General features: G+C 42.6%; 2 protein-coding genes across 2 annotated transcripts in view; both read left to right on the top strand.

Annotated features, from left to right (window-relative positions):
* Positions 1-19,273, top strand: part of LOC311139364 (sperm acrosome membrane-associated protein 6-like) — a gene marked incomplete at its 5' end in the record, with an annotated part of 1,014,348 nt that overhangs the window by 849,218 nt on the left and 145,857 nt on the right. The window lies entirely within an intron of this gene.
* On the top strand, positions 11,526-19,043 carry LOC311139513 (C-X-C chemokine receptor type 3-like). The gene is made up of 3 exons (XM_084174398.1): positions 11,526-11,617; positions 16,970-17,374; positions 17,557-19,043. The coding sequence occupies exons 1-3, from the start codon at positions 11,615-11,617 to the stop codon at positions 18,289-18,291; spliced, it is 1,143 nt and encodes a 380-aa protein (XP_084030524.1). The 5' UTR covers positions 11,526-11,614; the 3' UTR covers positions 18,292-19,043.

The following is a 19,273-nucleotide window of genomic DNA, read 5'->3' as shown; positions in this document are numbered from 1 at the left end:
AGGTGACTACCTCAAGCGCTAAACCCTCAGAGGTAGTTATCACACCGGTGGGGAGAGGAGCATTCTTCTTACCAAACCACATTACCTTTGTTTTGGAGGTGTTCAGAACAAGGTTAAGGGCAGAGAAAGCTTGTTGGACACTAAGAAAGCTTTGTTGTAGCGCGTTTAACACAAAATCTGGGGAGGGACCAGCTGTGTATAAGACTGTATCATCTGCATATAAATGGATGAGAGCGCTTCCTACTGCCTGAGCTATGTTGTTGATGTAAATTGAGAAGAGCGTGGGGCCTAGGATCGAGCCTTGGGGTACTCCCTTGGTGATAGGCAGTGGCTGAGACAGCAGATGTTCTGACTTTATACATTGCACTCTTTGAGAGAGGTAGTTAGCAAACCAGGCCAAAGACCCCTCAGAGACACCAATAATCCTTAGCCGGCCCACAAGAATGGAATGGTCTACCGTATCAAAAGCTTTGGCAAAGTCAATAAAAATAGCAGCACAATATTGCTTAGAATCAAGGGCAATGGTGACATCATTTAGGACCTTTAAGGTTGCAGTGACACATCCATAACCTGAGCGCAAACCAGATTGCATACCAGAGAGAATACTATAGACATAAAGAAAGTCAGTCAGTTTTTCCAAAACTTTTGATAAACAGAGCAAAATAGAAATTGACCTATAACAGTTTGGATCAGCTTGATCTCCCCCTTTAAATAAAGGACGCACCGTGGCTGCCTTCCAAGCAATGGGAACCTCCCCAGAGAGGAGAGACAGGTTAAAAAGGTCAGAGATAGGCTTGGCGACGATAGGGGCAGCAACCTTAAAGAAGAAAGGGTCTAAACCATCTGACCCAGATGTTTTTTTGGGGTCAAATTTAAGGAGCTCCTTTAGCACCTCGGACTCAGTGACCACCTACCGGGATAAACTTTGTAGAGGGGGAAAAAGAGGGAGGAGCATCAGGGCTAGTCGCATTAGAAGGGGTGGTAGATGAGGAAATGTTGGACGGGCAAGGAGGCATGGCTGAGTCAAATAGGAATCCTGACTTAATGAAGTGGTGATTAAAGAGCTCAGCCATGTGCTCCTTATCAGTAACAACCACATCATCAACATTAAGGTACATGGGCAGCTGTGAGGAGGAGGGTTTATTCTCCAGGTCTTTAACCGTCTCACTGTCAATCAAATTATCTTCATCTGCTGGATGAGTCACTCCCACTCTGCATCAGGGTCCATCACCATAGAAACTTCTTATTTTTCAATATTTCCAATAATATTTATTTATTTATACAAGTTCTAATTATTTCAAAAAACAAATCAAATCAGTCAGGCTTTAGACACACTACATGGTTGAGCACAGTTATTACAAAGTAATACTGGTTTTATATGTTGCTAATAGGATCTGATCCCGTGGTCTGACTGGCCACCATTTCAGCGCTGAATCTCCCTTGCGTTTTAGCAGACACTCTTATCCAGAGTGACTTACAGGCGCAATTATGATTAAGTGCCTTGCTCAAGGGCACAGACAGATTTTTCACCTAGTCAGCTTGGGGATTTGAACCAGCAACCCTTCGGTTACTGGCCCAACACTCTTAACCGCTAGGCAACCTCCCACCCCTTGTGGTCTGTATGTAGTAGCCGTAGACACAATATGACATAATTGATCGTAATAGCAGTGCTTGACTGAAATAGGTGCCGGCAGGGACGGCTTGTTCAATAGGGCGATATGGGCGACGCACTGCCAAACGGGAAAAGGAAGGGATTTTTTTTCTAATCAATTATATCACGGCAACAGTAGTTATCAGTGTTGTAATCTGATCTGACTGCCACTAAATGTCAAATCAGGCTAAAGTCGTGCTTCAAATGGCCCCGCCCGTTTTTGGGGCGATTTCAGTCAGGTTGAAAATCGCCCAGAAGTCTCTCATAGCCTGTCATGTAAAATCTATTTTTTTCAAATTTCAAAGCTTTCAATACATTCTCTATGGGTGTCTGTGGGCTTGCACTTACGCGCTTTCGTCATACGTGACGTAACCATGAACGTAACTAAGACAATAGCGGCTAGCAGCGTCTCTGTTGCGACCTGCAGTGTGGCGTTATTTTATGTTTTTAATTTGTAGACTTAGTTTACAAACATTCTGCCAACCATGGATTTCCAGTGGTTGGTTTTGGACTGATCTTGTTGATCGTGTACATACCCGCTACGAACGGACTAAATAATGAAAACGCTGCTGGCAGCGGAATCCCAATACAGCTGGGAGACTTGGCTGGATGACAGAGTCCCGGACAGAGAAGTGGAGCCGGCCGGCTTCACCCTGGTCAGAGCGGACCGCGATCCTGGTAAGAGAGCGACTCTGTACCCCGACATTGAACTGCTTTCTGTTGAACTTGTGTCATCCGTGAGTTCCCCCAATTGTTTGTTACCGTTGTGTACTGTTGACTGGAGAACTGGAGAACTGAGACCAAGTAGAGACTTTGGACAGGGTGGATATGGTATAATAAAGGCAGTTTATTCAGAGGTAAAGATATCTGGAATTGCGTGCACGGACTCGTTCGTCAAACTCTTAGGGAGAAGAGAGCCCCGAAAACATTGTGTGCAGACATTTTATACAATAAATGATGTAGGTTGAATCTAGTAGTTCTGATCTTCTGATTGGTCCTGATGAGTTGGGCGAGGTCCCCTCCACTGTTGCATTGGCTCTGAGTCGGTTTCTGTGTCTTCAAATGTTCAGCCTAAAGAGAGGGGATTTTTGTGTGTGTGTGTGTGTGTGTTTAACAGTGATGATGTGTGTGTGTGTGTGTGTGTGTGTGTTATCAGTGATGATGTGTGTGTGTGTGTGTGTGTGTGTGTGTGTGTGTCCTCAGAGCAAGAACTCGTGAGTTGGAAGAACTGAGAGACCTATGGCGTGGGTGTTGTCCTTGGCCACCTGCTGACAAGGCTGACAAGATAGGACTCTTTTGTCCATTGTTATAGGATAGGAACAGCATTGATTGAAAACAAACGCCCAACACAAAATGGGTCATGCACAAGATTTTAGTCAGACCAAGCTATAACATTATATATTTACTACGACAGTACATTCAACCAAAAGCTAATATAACAAAGGCATCAGAGATTATTTATAATCTGTCACAGAAACTGGAATCCATCTCCCCAGATCAGTCAATAAATGCTTCTGGTATTGACTTATAATCTGCCCCTGTCTTCATGTTGTTGCTGGACATATCTTTTTTAAAATGTGTGTAGGTCACCTAAATCATCAGAAAAATTGCCCCTCCTGAGAATTTTTTCAGGAGCCGCCACTGGGTGCCGGTACTCATTTTGGGTGCCGGTACTGTTTATATTTAGGTGCAGGAGCTCCACAATACTTTTTGATTTAATATTTTATAAGAGGAACCGGAACTCAAGCTGTATTCCGCTCAGGTAAGCTCGGGCCCAAGTCAAGCACTGAGTAATACTAGTATGAAACCAGCGCTTTAAGCTTAAAAGGCCTCAGGCAAAGAGACACACAGGAAACCCACAAAAGTGCAGCAGACTATGTAAAAGAGTTATATGCCCGTCCCCTACACACGCACACAAACACACACTATATGGATCACACGCTACAACATCCTCAACACACACATCTAGACCAGACCATATATAGAAATATATCTGTGTGGATCTGTTGTGGACTCTACAAACTCATCTCTGTCACACAAAGGCTACAGCAGAGCACACACTACACATCACCCCAGTGGCCAAACACACACAGACACACCATGTCTGTGGATGTACACCTCTGTCAAGTTGATGATTGGAGAAATAGGCATAATTACTCTGGTAATGAAGCAATTACTCAGAATATAATTGATAGCAAGGATATCAGCTCCTGTGCAAGATTTAACAGGGTTCAGATGATTACAGATGACTGGAATAATATTGCTATAGTTTCACATCTAGATAGAGCTTGTCATCCCCTTTGATTCCAGCTGTGTTTGACTGTGTCAGTCTGTCAGGTTAGCGGCTAGCTGTGTAGTGGCTGTGGTGACTAGAATGATATTGCTATAGATTCAAATCTAGATAGAGCTTGTCACCCCCTTTGATTCCAGCTGTGTCTGAGTGTGTCAGGTTAGCGGCTAGCTATGTAGTGTGATGTGGTGACACCCCCCCCTTTAACAGTTTTCTAGAACTTCTTGGGGTTAGACCCACAGAGAGAGAACTGCTCCTTAAAGTAACTAACTTTGGCCTTCCGGATAGCCTGAGTGCACTTATTTCTCATTTGCCTGAACGAGAGCCAGTCAGCCTGAGTATACGTGGGCTGAGCCTTTCGCCAAATGGAATTCTTGAGGTGGAGTAACTCTGCCAGATCATGGTTGAACCAGGGGCTGAAACTGTTTTTAATTCTAATTTTCTTTATGGGGGCGTTTGTTAACAATACCACTGAAAATATAAAAAAAGAAGGTCCAAGCGTCTTCGACAGAGGGGATCAAGCTGATTCTATACCAATTTACAGAGGCCAGGTCATGAAGGAAGGCTTGCTCATTAAAGTTTTTTAGCAAGCGTCAATGACAAATCAGGACAGGTCGTTTCACTGAGCAGCCGTTAGAGATATACGACAGGCAGGCAGGCGGCAGTGGAAAGAAAGGGTGAGGAAGTGGGCAAGTTTAGGGTTTTAAGTGGCACAGTGGTTCAGAGAGAGAGAGGTTCCCTTATACTCATCTTTGACATTAATAATAATAATAATAATAATAATAATAATAATAACAGTACATTTTATTTCAATTGCTTTTCACAACACTCAGTCACTTTACATACACAAGAACATCAGCAGGATAAAAAGCAATACAATCACACATTAAAATAAGTAAGGATATAAAAGTACACTAAACATGATGACAGACTAACCATGGAGAACACTAAACATGAGGACAGACTAACCATGGAGAACACTAAACATGAGGACAGACTAACCATGGAGAACACTAAACATGAGGACAGACTAACCATGGAGAACACTAAACATGAGGACAGACTAACCATGGAGAACACTAAACAGACTAACTAGGGAAGTGAACTACAGAGGGTAAAAGCTAAGACAACAGAGAATCTGGGTAAGCCTGTATGAAGAGGTGTGTCTTTACACTCAGAAAAAAAAGGTACTATCTAGAACCTAAAAGGGTTATTCGGCTGAGCCAATAGGAGGTTTTGGTGCCTAGTTGGAACAAAAGCCTGCAATAGATCGGCACTCCAGGAACAGGGTTGCCTACCCCTGCCCTAGACCCTTTGACTGAAATATTTGAGTGTGTCAGAGTACTCATCTCAACATGACAATCGACGGCTGCACCATCCACTCCAACTCCACAGTCAGGAACCTTGGTGTTACACAAATTAACTTTTAAGAAGGCACACCTGTTAATTGAAATGCATTCCAGGTGACTACCTCATGAAGCTGGTTGAGAGAATGCCAAGAGTGTGCAAAGCTGTCATCAAGGCAAAGGCTGGCTATTTGAAGAATCTGAAATATAAAATATATTTTGATTTGTTTAACACTTTTTTTGTTACTACATGATTCCATATGTGTTATTTCATAGATTTGATAGATTCACTATTATTCTACAATGTAGAAAATAGTAAAAATAAAGAAAAACCCTGGAATGAGTAGGTGTTCTAAAGCTTTTTACCGGTAGTGTATATAAACAAAATTAAAAACTTTTTAACAATTCTGATTTTTCAGGGGGTGCTGCAGCACCCTCAGCCCCCTTACTTCTGTGGCTATGAGTGTAGGGGTGCAGGAGGTCAGTAAGGTATGTGGGCGCCAGTCTATTGAGTGCTTTGTAGGTGAGCATGAACAATTTTGAAGATGATCCTGTATTGAACTGGGATTCAGTGGAGTTTAATAAGGGTGGGGGTGATGTGGTCCCCAAGGTCTGGTGTATGTGAGGACTTGTGCAGCTGAGTTTTGAATATGTTGAAATCTGTCCAGTGTTTTGGTGGGGAGTCTGTAGAGAATGGCGTTGCAGTAGTCCAGGCGTGATAAAACAAAGCTGGTTTCAGCAGTGGGGTCAATGAGAGAGGGTCTGAGTCGTGAGATGTTTTTGAGGTGGAAGAAGGTTGACTTGGTGATGTTCCGGGTGTGGGGTTCAAATGAAAGACTTGGGTCAAATGTAACACCAAGGTTCCTGACTGTGGAGTTGGAGTGGATGGTGCAGCCGTCGATTGTCATGTTGAGATGAGTACTCTGACACACTCAAATCTCTTTTCAGTAAAAGTGTCTAGGGCAGGGGTAAGCAACCCTGTTCCTGGAGTGCCACAGGTATTGCAGGTTTTTGTTCCAACTAGGCACCACACCTGACCAACTGAGCTAATTGATCAGTTCAGTGATTGCCTAAACTCAACACACCTGGTTTTCCAGGATGGTTAAATCAAAAACATGAAGTGGATGCGGCACTCCGGGACCAGGGTTACCTACCTAGGGTCACAGCTATCTATCGCTCATCCTCTTACACTCACTGAGACACAGGAAGTCAGATCCTAGTGAACCAAGTTTTGTTCAAGTCTTTTGTTAGAGTCCTGGGTGGCCTTGTTTGTTGTAACAGTAAAAGACAGAGATTCTGAACAATAGTGTTGAGTGAGCCGCACAAGAAATGTGAGGTTTTGGTACCGCTTAGTTTTTCACTGTCTGCATGTAGGTGTTTTGTCTGGAGTCTGTATCATGTATTCTACTTTAGGTGGTCTCCTGTTTGTCATGTCCTTGAAACGGTCTCTTATAGCTAGTGTTAGGGGCCTACGATAATGTCCTGCCATTGCAATGCTTTATCTCTTGATAATATATTGTTGGATGATACAGTATCTTTAATGAATGCGGTATATGTCGATGTTCTGAAGGTCTTGTAAAATATCCCGTAAATATCTGTTAAATGTTGACTGTCTTCCTCTTTTTCTCTTCATCCCTCTCAGATGTATCTCTTCTGGTGGATCACCCACATCTTTCTATCCCTCCCTTCTCTCCTCTCTCTTGTCCAATCCCTCACGTGCAACAAGGAGACACAGTATGCTTGGTCACTGCCAGTAAGCTAATGGTGCTGCAGCAAATGTCCACCAGGTAAGCCATTCGAATAAGACGTTTGTGTGTGTGTGTGAAATTTACTATGTTGTTCTAGTCTCCCCGTTTACGACCTGTTTTGCCTGCCCCTGTATATTCAATAAATCTCTGAGACTTTAACCATCTGCCTCACGTGTCTGCATCTGGGTCTCATCCTGAGTCATGATAGAATGATAGAAAACTGTAGCAGACACATGTATGCAAATAATACATTTGTAGGTATTGCTATAGTTTAATATCTAGATAGAGCTTGTCACCCCCTTTGATTCCAGCTGTGTCTGACTGTGTCAGGTTAGCGGCTAGCTGTGTAGTGTGCTGTGGTGACCCCCGCAGATTTCTTCCACTAAAGAGCAAAATCGAGAGGTGAGGGAGGAAAGAGTGGTTTTACAAGAGACCTATCTTCAGTGCAAATGGTCAAACTCAGGTATTTAAAAAAAATTAAGCAAAATACAACATTTTGTGATAATAATAAGTTACCCACTGGGCACAGACGTCAGTTCAACGTGTAGTTTTGATTTACATTTGGTTGAGCTGTCAACTAATGTGAAATCAACCAAAAATGTCACCCTGTCATTGGATTTAGGTTCAAAGTTCGGTGAAAAAAACAACAGAATTCCCTTATGGTGATGACTTTTTGTAAATCCAATCAGTTTTCCACGTTGATTCAACATCATTTTTATCATGACATTGAATTTGTTGTTTGAAATTATGTGGAAACAACGTTGATTCAACCAGTTTTTGCCCAGTGGGTAGTGTGTACACCAATAAGAAAACACTAAGAATATATTAAATAACCTATTATTTGCGGGGTCGTAGATGCGGTTTGTTTGCCGCACAAGCACCATAGTTAACTAAAATCACAGACCATGTTGTTGTTCCAGGAACTGGTCCCACAAAACACAGCTGTAAAAGAGTTCCCTTTTTACTATTAGCACATTTCAGTTCCCATACAACATGGAAGTAGTGCACTCAGTCCAACTTCCCAGCTAGCACAGTGGATCTGGGCCGATTCTGTCTGAGAGTCGGGGCACTCGGCTGAGAGTCAGACTCGGCACACGTCATGTGAAAAAGCCATATCTCAGACTGGCCAATAAAAATAAATGATTAAGATGGGCAGTCTGAGATATGGCTTTTTCTTTGCAACTCTGCCTAGAAGGTCAGCATCCCGGAGTCGCCTCTTCACTGTTGACGCTGAGACTGGTGTTTTCTTGGCAATTTCTCGCATGGAATAGCCTTCATTTCTCAGAACAAGAATAGACTGATGAGTTTCAGAAGAAAGCCTGTAATCAAACCCACAATTGGTGATGCTCCAGATACTGAACTAGTCTCAAGAAGGCCAGTTGTATTGCTTCTTTAATCAGCACAACAGTTTTCAGCTGTGCTAACATAATTGAAAAATGGTTTTCTATTGATCAATTATCCTTTTAAAATGATAAACTTGGATTAGCAAACACCGTGCCATTGGAACACAGGACTGATGGTTTCTGATCAATTTGATTGTTATTTTAATGGACAGAAAAATTGCTTTTCTTTCGAAAACAAGGAAATTCCTAAGTGACCCCAACCTTTTGAATGGTAGTGTGTGTATATATAACCTGTTTTAGCATGAACATTGCCATTGAGGGCTTCCAATATGCGCTGCCCATGCAGTCCCAGACGCTATAATGGCACAGATATAAAGATGATATCTATCTCTTTGTATCCCACATGCAGCTTGTTCTATCGATAGCTCACATACCGCAACTGCACCGGACGCTGCAAAGGTGTGAAAAAATAACACTGCAACTTCACCATGTGCACAGACCAGACAAGAAGAACAGAAACAAGCTGTGTGTGTGTGTGTGTGTGTGTGTGTGTGTGTGTGTGTGTGTGTGTGTGTGTGTGTGTGTGTGTGTGTGTGCGCGTGCGTGTGCGAGAGAGAGAGGTGATATGGTTTGATGGCTTCGGTGGGGAAAACAACATGAAAGAAAGGAGTGGAAACAGGATGTAAAGAGAGGTTAGAAAGTAAGATAAGTTTTGTCCCACTCCTCTTTGCAGATCTTCTCCAAGTCATTAAGGTTTTGAGCCTGATGTTTGGCAACTCGAACCTTCAGCTCCCTCCACAGATTTTCAATGGGAATAAGGTCTGGAGACTGGCTAGGCCACTCCAGGACCTTAATGTTCTTCTTCTTGAGCCACTCCTTTGTTGCCTTGGCCGTGTGTTTTGGGTCATTGTCATGCTGGAATACCCATCCAACGACCCCTTTTCAATGCCCTGGCTGAGGGAAGGAGGTTCTCACCCAAGATTTGACGGTACATGGCCCCGTCCATCGTCCCTTTTGATGCGGTGAAGTTGTCCTGTCCCCTTAGCAGAAAAACACCCCCAAAGCAAAATGTTTCCACCTCCATGTTTGACGGTGGGGATGGTGTTCTTGGGGTCATAGGCAGCATTCCTCATCCTCCAAACATGGCGAGTTGAGTTGATGCCAAAGAGCTCGATTTTGGTCCCATCTGACCACAACACTTTCACCCAGTTCTCCTCTGAATCATTCAGATGTTCATTGGCAAACTTCAGACGGGCCTGTATATGTGCTTTCTTGAGCAGGGGGACCTTGCGGGCGCTGCAGGATTTCAGTCCTTCACGGCGTAGTGTGTTACCAATTGTTTTCTTGGTGACTATGGTCTCAGCTGCCTTGAGATCATTGACAAGATCCTCCTGTGTAGTTCTGGGCTAATTCCTCACCGTTCTCATGATCATTGCAACTCCACGAGGTGAGATCTTGCATGGAGCCCCAGGCCGAGGGAGATTGACAGTTATTTTGTATTTCTTCCATTTGCGAATAATCACACCAACTGTTGTCACCTTCTCACCAAGCTGCTTGGCGATGGTCTTGTAGCCCATTCCAGCCTTGTGTAGGTCTACAATCTTGTCCCTGACATCCTTGGAGAGCTCTTTGGTCTTGGCCATGGTGGAGAGTTTGGAATCTGATTGATTGATTGATTGCTTCTGTGGACAGGTGTCTTGTATAAAAGACACCGGGAGCCAGAAATGTTTCTGATTGAGAGGGGGTCAAATACTTATTTCCCTCATTAAAATGCAAATCAATTTATAACATTTTTGACATGCGTTTTTCTGGATTTTGTTGTTGTTATTCTGTCTCTCACTGTTCAAATAAACCTACCATTAAAATTATAGACTGATCATTTATTTGTCAGTGGGCAAACGTACAAAATCAGCAGGGGATCAAATACTTTTTTCCCTCACTGTAGTTCCACATTTAAGATGCTGTATGTCTGTGGCAGAGTTATCCTGGCCATGTGACCTGTTATAGCCTAAAACTGTTCCAGATTTAGAAATCAGGAATTGCCTGCACACAATCAGACAATTTGGTACTCACAGATTCATACCACAGACACACCATCATGCAGATAGGTATATGTTAGTATCAGAGACAAACACACACAGGAAGGGTGTCTTCTCACCTTTGTATCCCATCTCGCTGAAACTAGAGAACGAGACAGGGGATAAAAGCGAAAGAAAGAGAAGCGGTAGGGCAGTCATGATGTTTTCATCTGATTGTCAAACAAATTACTTTAAAAAGCTACCTGCGCAAGTTCGTCCACTCTAAAATCAGTCCAGCATCCAAACAGTGCACTGTGTGCACCTGCCATTTGATGAATGGAAAGACAACTGTTACAAAGCGCAAAAAAAGTCACATTTGGTGATTGTCATTAGGTCCACACTTTTGTAGCCTGAATTAATTGATGCATCTTGATGATAAATTGACCTTTTTTGTAAAAAGAAAACTCAAGACACCTGAAAAGGGGCTGAAATGCAGCTACATGGGGAAAACAATGTTTAAACTATGACAGAGAGGTGGGGGTGTTCGTTTAATTTGGAATAAGATTATATTTCATATTTACCACTGTAGCAGTACAAAATTGCATTTTAAACAAATAGGAGAATGGTTAAATTAGCATTACTTAGAGACCCCCCAAAGTTTGACTTTTGTTGCATTTAGGGGTGCTCATCTCTCATTCAGGGGTGTTTAGCCCCCCGTTATTCACACTCTGGGGTAGATGGAGAGAGAGTTGAAAGTGTCATGTTGTGCAGTTATATGTCATCTGTTCAGTGTGACTATGTGGTTAATTGTACCAACCTCAGCACAGAGTATTATCATCCTTCACTTTTGTGTTAGAATGTGCAAGCTAACAAAAAATGTTGGCTTTTTCAACTCTCACCTCTCTTCCTTTTTGTTATGGTGTTCAGCAATGTGTTTATTAATTAATACACATTTATTACAAAGGACAGAAAAACAAGGTATATGGAATATAATGAATACAAATGAATGCTCATTCATAAAATAAATCTGATTAAAAATCTGTGATCAACATTGGGCCTGTAGAAGTATTAAATATGAATGCCTTTGAACTTCCTCTCTATTGGTTCCTCCCCAATCACTGAAAATAGCAGTTCTGTTTGACATCATGCTCACAACAGCGTCAGCCCATCATCTCTGTGGAAACTGATTGACAGACTGCATCAATACCATTCAAAGGCATGGTAAGTGTCCCTATATACACATATTTCAAATGCATATACAGAATAATCACTATCATATTGAATAACAACATTGATTTTGTACAAATGGGTACACTTTTATTTTATTGGTCTATTTAGTTAAAGAAAAATAACATTATTAATGGTATTATAAGCAATTTTACATTACTTTTCACAATGCAAATTGTTAATAATAATAATAATAATAATAGCCTTTTAATTTGATACATGCACTGCAAAAATGTCCTAAATTTGAGTCAGACCTAAGAAAAGCACCTTTACATTAAGTGTAGGTGTGAACATTCCTTGAATGAGTCAAATTAAATTATCTGAAATGACAGAATCTCGACAGATGATCTTCTGATGGGGAAACCCCTACGTTATTGACATTCGAAACCTTTTGAGAGGAACTAAAATTCCGATAAGGCTTTAGGTAGTGTGCCCACATTGCATCTAGCATATTTCACAGGTGCAGTGCAGGGTATATAAAATATGTGTGAAAAGAAAGACAGTACCCACACATTTTGTAAAGATGTTCAGATGTTCCCCAATAACGCACCAATATTTTGACTCACAGTTGCATTATTGGGGTGCATCTGCAAATATTGTGACTTCTCCTTCCTTCTCATAGTATGTTTTGGACATCTAGCCCCTTTTAAACATTGTGTGAGCTACAGACTTCTGGGTTGGACCATTGGATTTGTCTATAGATACCAACCATTTGTTTGTGTGATTAACAAGGGTGGATCCTGAAGGGGCCCGGGGCCGGGTCTTTTTACAAAAATGTATGTAGTGTCCGAATGGCTTGAGCTACAAACTATTAAAAGCTACAGTGGGGGAAAAAAAGTATTTAGTCAGCCACCAATTGTGCAAGTTCTCCCACTTAAAAATATGAGAGAGGCCTGTAATTTTCATCATAGGTACACGTCAACTATGACAGACAAAATGAGAAAAGAAAATCCAGAAAATCACATTGTAGGATTTTTAATGAATTTATTTGCAAATTATGGTGGAAAATAAGTATTTGGTCAATAACAAAAGTTTCTCAATACTTTGTTATATACCCTTTGTTGGCAATGACACAGGTCAAACGTTTTCTGTAAGTCTTCACAAGGTTTTCACACACTGTTGCTGGTATTTTGGCCCATTCCTCCATGCAGATCTCCTCTAGAGCAGTGATGTTTTGGGGCTGTCGCTGGGCAACACAGACTTTCAACTCCCTCCAAAGATTTTCTATGGGGTTGAGATTTGGAGACTGGCTAGGCCACTCCAGGACCTTGAAATGCTTCTTACGAAGCCACTCCTTCGTTGCCCGGGCGGTGTGTTTGGGATCATTGTCATGCTGAAAGACCCAGCCACGTTTCATCTTCAATGCCCTTGCTGATGGAAGGAGGTTTTCACGATACATGGCCCCATCCATTCTTTCCTTTACACGGATCAGTCGTCCTGGTCCCTTTGCAGAAAAACAGCCCCAAAGCATGATGTTTCCACCCCCATGCTTCACAGTAGGTATGGTGTTCTTTGGATGCAACTCAGCATTCTTTGTCCTCCAAACACGACGAGTTGAGTTTTTACCAAAAAGTTCTATTTTGGTTTCATCTGACCATATGACATTCTCCCAATCCTCTTCTGGATCATCCAAATGCACTCTAGCAAACTTCAGACGGGCCTGGACATGTACTGGCTTAAGCAGGGGGACACGTCTGGCACTGCAGGATTTGAGTCCCTGGCGGTGTAGTGTGTTACTGATGGTAGGCTTTGTTACTTTGGTCCCAGCTCTCTGCAGGTCATTCACTAGGTCCCCCTGTGTAGTTCTGGGATTTTTGCTCACCGTTCTTGTGATCATTTTGACCCCACGGGGTGAGATCTTGCGTGGAGCCCCAGATCGAGGGAGATTATCAGTGGTCTTGTATGTCTTCCATTTCCTAATAATTGCTCCCACAGTTGATTTCTTCAAACCAAGCTGCTTACCTATTGCAGATTCAGTCTTCCCAGCCTGGTGCAGGTCTACAATTTTGTTTCTGGTGTCCTTTGACAGCTCTTTGGTCTTGGCCATAGTGGAGTTTGGAGTGTGACTGTTTGAGGTTGTGGACAGGTGTCTTTTATACTGATAACAAGTTCAAACAGGTGCCATTAATACAGGTAACGAGTGGAGGACAGAGAGCAAACATTTCTGTACTTACAGCTTATTTTTGTATTGACATTTGTCAGTAAAACTCATGAATGCAACTCTTTATGTCCAATTGTTTTGTGTTGTACTTGTAGCCCTTGTTGTCCTGAAAATAAAATGCTAAAACACTTAATTGTGAGGCAAAATATAAGGGCTGTAGATAAATGAAAAGCCTGTTTTTGCTGGGGTCTCTGGACTGATGGGGTTAATATGTCACAGTACAACATACAGTCGTGGTTTCACATTCTTTTGCATTGCAGAAAAGGTGTTAGTTTGTCCAGGAATCTGCCTATTGTAGCTTTTACTGTCTAACAGTGCCTCTTAACTGAATACGATGTGGGCAATGAAACTACAGAAAGCCATTCATATCCAATGGAAGAGTAGCAAATTGGGCAGCATTCCCCAATTTTGGTCCCGCCCTGTTCACCCTCCCTCACCCATGCTCGCCCAACGGTCCCTCCACCCACTTAACTTCCCTTCATTGAAAATGAATGGGGCTCCGTTGTTTCACTGCCCCCATCGTGTTATGTGGAAATGCACTGTAACAGCTATTGATACCTAGCACTACATTTTACATTTACATTTCAGTCATTTAGCAGACGCTCTTATCCAGAGCGACTTACAGTTAGTGAGTGCATATATTTATATATATTAATTTTTTTCATACCCCCCGAGGGGCGAAGCTGGCATGGCTATCCAAATTATCGTGTTATGTGTAAATTCACTGTAAGGGCTAGATTCAATCAGATCAAGCATTAACCAGCCATAACCAACACCCACATAACTTGTGTTTTGGTGGTGTCGGAGTTGTAACTGCATTAGTTGTCGAATCGGTGAGCAGTTCCTCATGTGGTCATTGTCACGAGGCCACACCCGTCCCACTTGCATTAATGCAGCGTTCACATGCTGCTAGTCGGAACTAGGAAACTCAGAAATGTCTGACTTGCTAACTGTAGTTAATCACGTGCCACGTTCAACAAATTAGTAAGTCTGGAAAATTTCAGAGCTTCCTAGTTCTGACTAGCATGTGAACACGGCACTACCCTTACAGAAAAAACGCGTTTTCATGTGATCATGTGATCTTATGTGAAGTTAATGTGATAACATGTGACAACATGTAAAGCAACGTGATGACCTGAAACTACACATGTGAATGTGATCACGTGAAGTGTTCCAAAAACACATGATTTCACATGTGAAATCATGTGGTTTTCCAGTAAGGGAAGCATTCACACTCAAATTGAGAATTAATCAACAAAATAATGAGGACTTCTATCAGCCTAATGGAGGTGTAGATTACATCTCACATGCCAGTGTTTGAACTTGTAAACAAGGCTGCATGCGATTTCTCTTAATGCGACTCCGTGCAGCCAATGGCAATGTCCGCTTTAGGTAGCCTATAATTCCGCTGTGGTAGCCTATAATTCCCGCTATGCGGGTTTCGGCTAGTGCGGATCTGATAGAATCTAGCCTTAATTTCCATTTTGCGGTTTTAACTAGAAATTGTACAGCAAGACACACCAACTTTACCCATCAAGTCCAGCTGTTGCCGACCGTTTCATTTCCCATGTCTTTCATGTGTCTCACTGTCAACATCCTCTATTCTAGTTGCATTGAGTATAGTCAAAGATGATATATTATATTGACAAGATTGTCGAGTGACCACTCTAACAATGGAAATACATGTCCTCAAAGGCAGGCGAGAGGAGGCGAGATCAGGTGGGACCATTCTAGCCAATGAGACGGCAGATACGCGTGTGAACAACAGGCACAACTCTTATATAAAGTAGTTTTTTTCCAAAGTTGACAAAATGCCACGTGTCCACTTATGTCAGTGCATTCGTAAACAACCTAACCAATACAACATTTCTGTTCAATAAAATAGGCTTCACATAGCAAATTGGCAATTACATTTTTTGTTGACCAATTTTGACACTCTCATTGACCAAACAAAAATTCCTCACTTCGTGACCTTATTTTCGTGGACAAATTTTGAGCGGAGTAAACCCTCTCACTTCGGCGCTTCCATAGTCATGGCATCTTTCTGTGATCACTAACTCCGCCATGGCTCGATGGCCAAAGCATATGGAGAAATCTATTTATTCTGGGGGTGGGGGTTTGGATAAATGCCAAAAATAAGATCTGTGGTAAACACAAGCTTATGAGATCTTATATGTTTTGTTCTATGCGATCATCTTCATCAGCTAATGTCACTTTTTGTGAATTTTGAAGCATTTATTTAATCAAAACAAGCACATAAAGGCTTCATAATTCATGAAGGTCATGTTAACTGACTGATATTATCTCATAAAACAAAACATATTAGATCTCCTAAGCCTGTGTTAACCTCAGACCTTATTTTCAGCGTTTATCCCTAAACCCCATTCTTTCTCCATTAATTTCCCCCATAGAGCCCCACAGTGGAGGTGTCACAATACCCATAAAACCTAGCGGTCAAACAGGGAAATTGTTCCAATAGTTTTTCCACCATACATTTTTCCCATTGGGAATTTTAGAAACCCTTAAAATAAAGACTGTGTTTCGTGTAGGCTTACCATGGCGTAAAAGTCACCTAGTCCTAGAGAGATTTATACGGTTATCAAAACATCATGCCAGAGTAAGCCTACATGAAACACAGCCCTTATTTTAAGTGTTTCTAAAATCCCCTATGGGAAAAATGAATGGTGGAAAAATGATTGGAACTATTTCCTTGTTTGACCGCTAGTTTCTCTGCGTATTATGACTCATACTGTGGTACTCTATAGGAATGGCTGAACGAAACCAGAGGTAACTCCTTTCAGGTCTTTACGACTTCAAGATGGCGAGCTCTATTACCTCTGTATCAGTGAGTAGACAGCACCCCCTTTGCTGCACAATGGAGCGGTGTGTATGATGAATTGGCATAAAGATGCTGCACAATGGAGCAGTGTGTATGATCAATTGGCATAAAGATATAATCATCTGAATTACAGTCCCAGTCATTTGAAAATCAACCCCCCAAAATGTAAAATAGCCACATATATCTATGTCACACTAACGCCACGGAAATCATACAGGTGAAAGACTCAGGAAAACACTACTTTTGGCACTTTTTCTGCCATTGCATTTTACTCACACACTGTGATGCCTTATTATGCTTAAATCAAACTGAATGTAAAATACAATTAGTTATGTTTCACTTACAGGATTCCCTCATGGTCAGTGGTGAAAAGGTAACAATGACCGGACCTGACCTCTTTTCTAGTGGTGATTATGATGGTTACGCTGACAGGGATTATAATGAGAACAACAGTGACACGTGCTGTTCTACTGGGGAGGTGTGCAGCATGGAGGAGGGCATGCGTTTTGACGCAGTGTTCCTACCCGTGCTCTACTCCCTGACACTGGTTCTTGGGCTGCTGGGCAACGGGCTGGTATTTCTGGTTCTGGTCAAGAGGAGGCGGAGCTGGAGCGTGACAGACACCTTCATCCTGCACCTGGGCGTGGCTGACACCCTGCTGCTGCTCACGTTGCCCCTCTGGGCTGCTCAGGCTGCTGGGGGTTGGCGTTTTGGGACACCCCTCTGCAAGATCACTGGAGCCTTGTTCACAGTAAGGACTATACACATTAAATAAATAAACTGTTGGGTTTAGTTTACATTTCTGAGGAAAGAGCGTGTGGAATACAATTGTCGTCAATATGTTTTACCCAATTACAAACTTACTCTTTATCTGAACTTTGTAACAGTTTTATAACAGTCCTTTTTTCTCTTTCTCTCCCCCTCTCTCCTCAGATCAACTTTTACTGTGGTATCTTCCTGCTGGCCTGCATCAGTCTGGACCGCTACCTGTCCGTGGTCCACGCGGTCCAGATGTACTCTCGCAGGAAGCCCTGGATGGTGCAGGCCAGCTGCCTGTCCGTGTGGCTCCTCTCCCTCCTCCTTTCCATCCCCGACTGGCACTTCCTGGAGTCTGTGAGGGACACCAGACGAGACAAAGTGGAGTGTGTCCACAACTACCCGTCCCTCTCCCAGTCTGGCTTTGACTGGCGCCTGGCCTCCCGCCTGCTCTACCACACGGTGGGCTTCCTCCTCCCCTCTGCCGTGCTACTCTTCTGCTACTCCTGCATCCTGCTGCGGCTGCTGCGCGGCTCCCAAGGCCTCCAGAAGCAGAGGGCCGTCCGGGTCATCCTGGTCCTAGTGCTGGTCTTCTTCCTCTGCTGGACACCCTACAACATCACCCTCATGGTGGATACCCTCTACTCCAACAACACCCTGGGGGACACCTGCGAAAACCAAAAGGCCCTGGACATATCCCTGACGGCCACCTCCTCTCTGGGCTACATGCACTGCAGCCTCAACCCCGTGCTCTACGCCTTTGTGGGGGTGAAGTTCCGGCGCCACCTGCTGGACATGCTGAGGTCCCTGGGCTGCAAGCTGAAGAGTGGAGTCAGGTTGCAGACTGCCAGCCGGAGGAGCTCCATGTGGTCTGAGTCTGGAGACACCTCCCACACCTCTACCATCTATTAAGGACTTATCTCTCTATCCCAAGATTTCTCAAACTAGGACCCCAAGGGGTGCATGTTTTGTTTTTTGCCCTAGCACTACACAGCTGCTACAAATAATCAGCTAATCATCAAGCTTTGATTATTTGAATCAGCTGTGTAGTGTTAGGGCAAAAACCAAAACGTGCACCCCTTGGTGTCCCGAGGACTGAGTTTAGGAAGCGCTGCTCTATCCTGTTGCTCTTGAGTTGTCGTTGACTCAATAAGTAGAATATCAATGTGACCTTTAGCGCACTCCAGCTTCCCCTCCAGTGGATCTGGGCAGGAGGAAAGGTTGTAAGAGCCGCCGTGTTTCACCATCATCTTTTCCCAATAGAGCACGCTAAGAGAACACATGATTTTGTAGAATTATTGCCTATTAAAGAAAGTATTTGTGAAGAATGGAGCCTATAATGAAGTTACACATAAGTAAATAAATCAGTTGTACATACTAAAACTAAAAATACATGTTTTTGTAATGATTACAAAATTATTTCCACTATAAAAAAATCTGAATATTTTTTAAGCTAGTCATTTATCATTTTACTTACCTGCTCTATGTTTTGTTAAATGATAACTGGCATATGTGCTCTGTTATAGTTAATGCATTTCTTATTACTGACACATGCAATAATTGGAGATATATTTTTTCATAACAAAAATGCACAGTATCCTATGACAGGTTAACATTTCAAGGAACCATAGTGAAATACTGAATAAAGTTTTGTTTTTAATACTATCGTTCAGAATCTCTGTCTTTTAATGGTTGGTTAATAGAAGAAGAAAAAAAAACGTTGAGGAAGCAAGACTCAGACCAGCATAAGTGATTTGGCCACACCACCACCAAGGGCCTGTTCAGGATGATGCAACATCACAGAACAATCATTGACATGTATGACTGTCTGGCATGTAGAATGGGGAATTGTGTCAGCTCTATACATTACATTTCTATCTGCAAACATTCTGAA

This window comes from Coregonus lavaretus (assembly GCF_964263955.1).
Source record: "Coregonus lavaretus genome assembly, chromosome: 13".
Classification (NCBI taxonomy): domain Eukaryota; kingdom Metazoa; phylum Chordata; class Actinopteri; order Salmoniformes; family Salmonidae; genus Coregonus; species Coregonus lavaretus.
The sequence above is the reverse complement of the archived record's forward strand: the minus strand, read 5'-3'. Positions and strand labels throughout refer to the sequence as shown.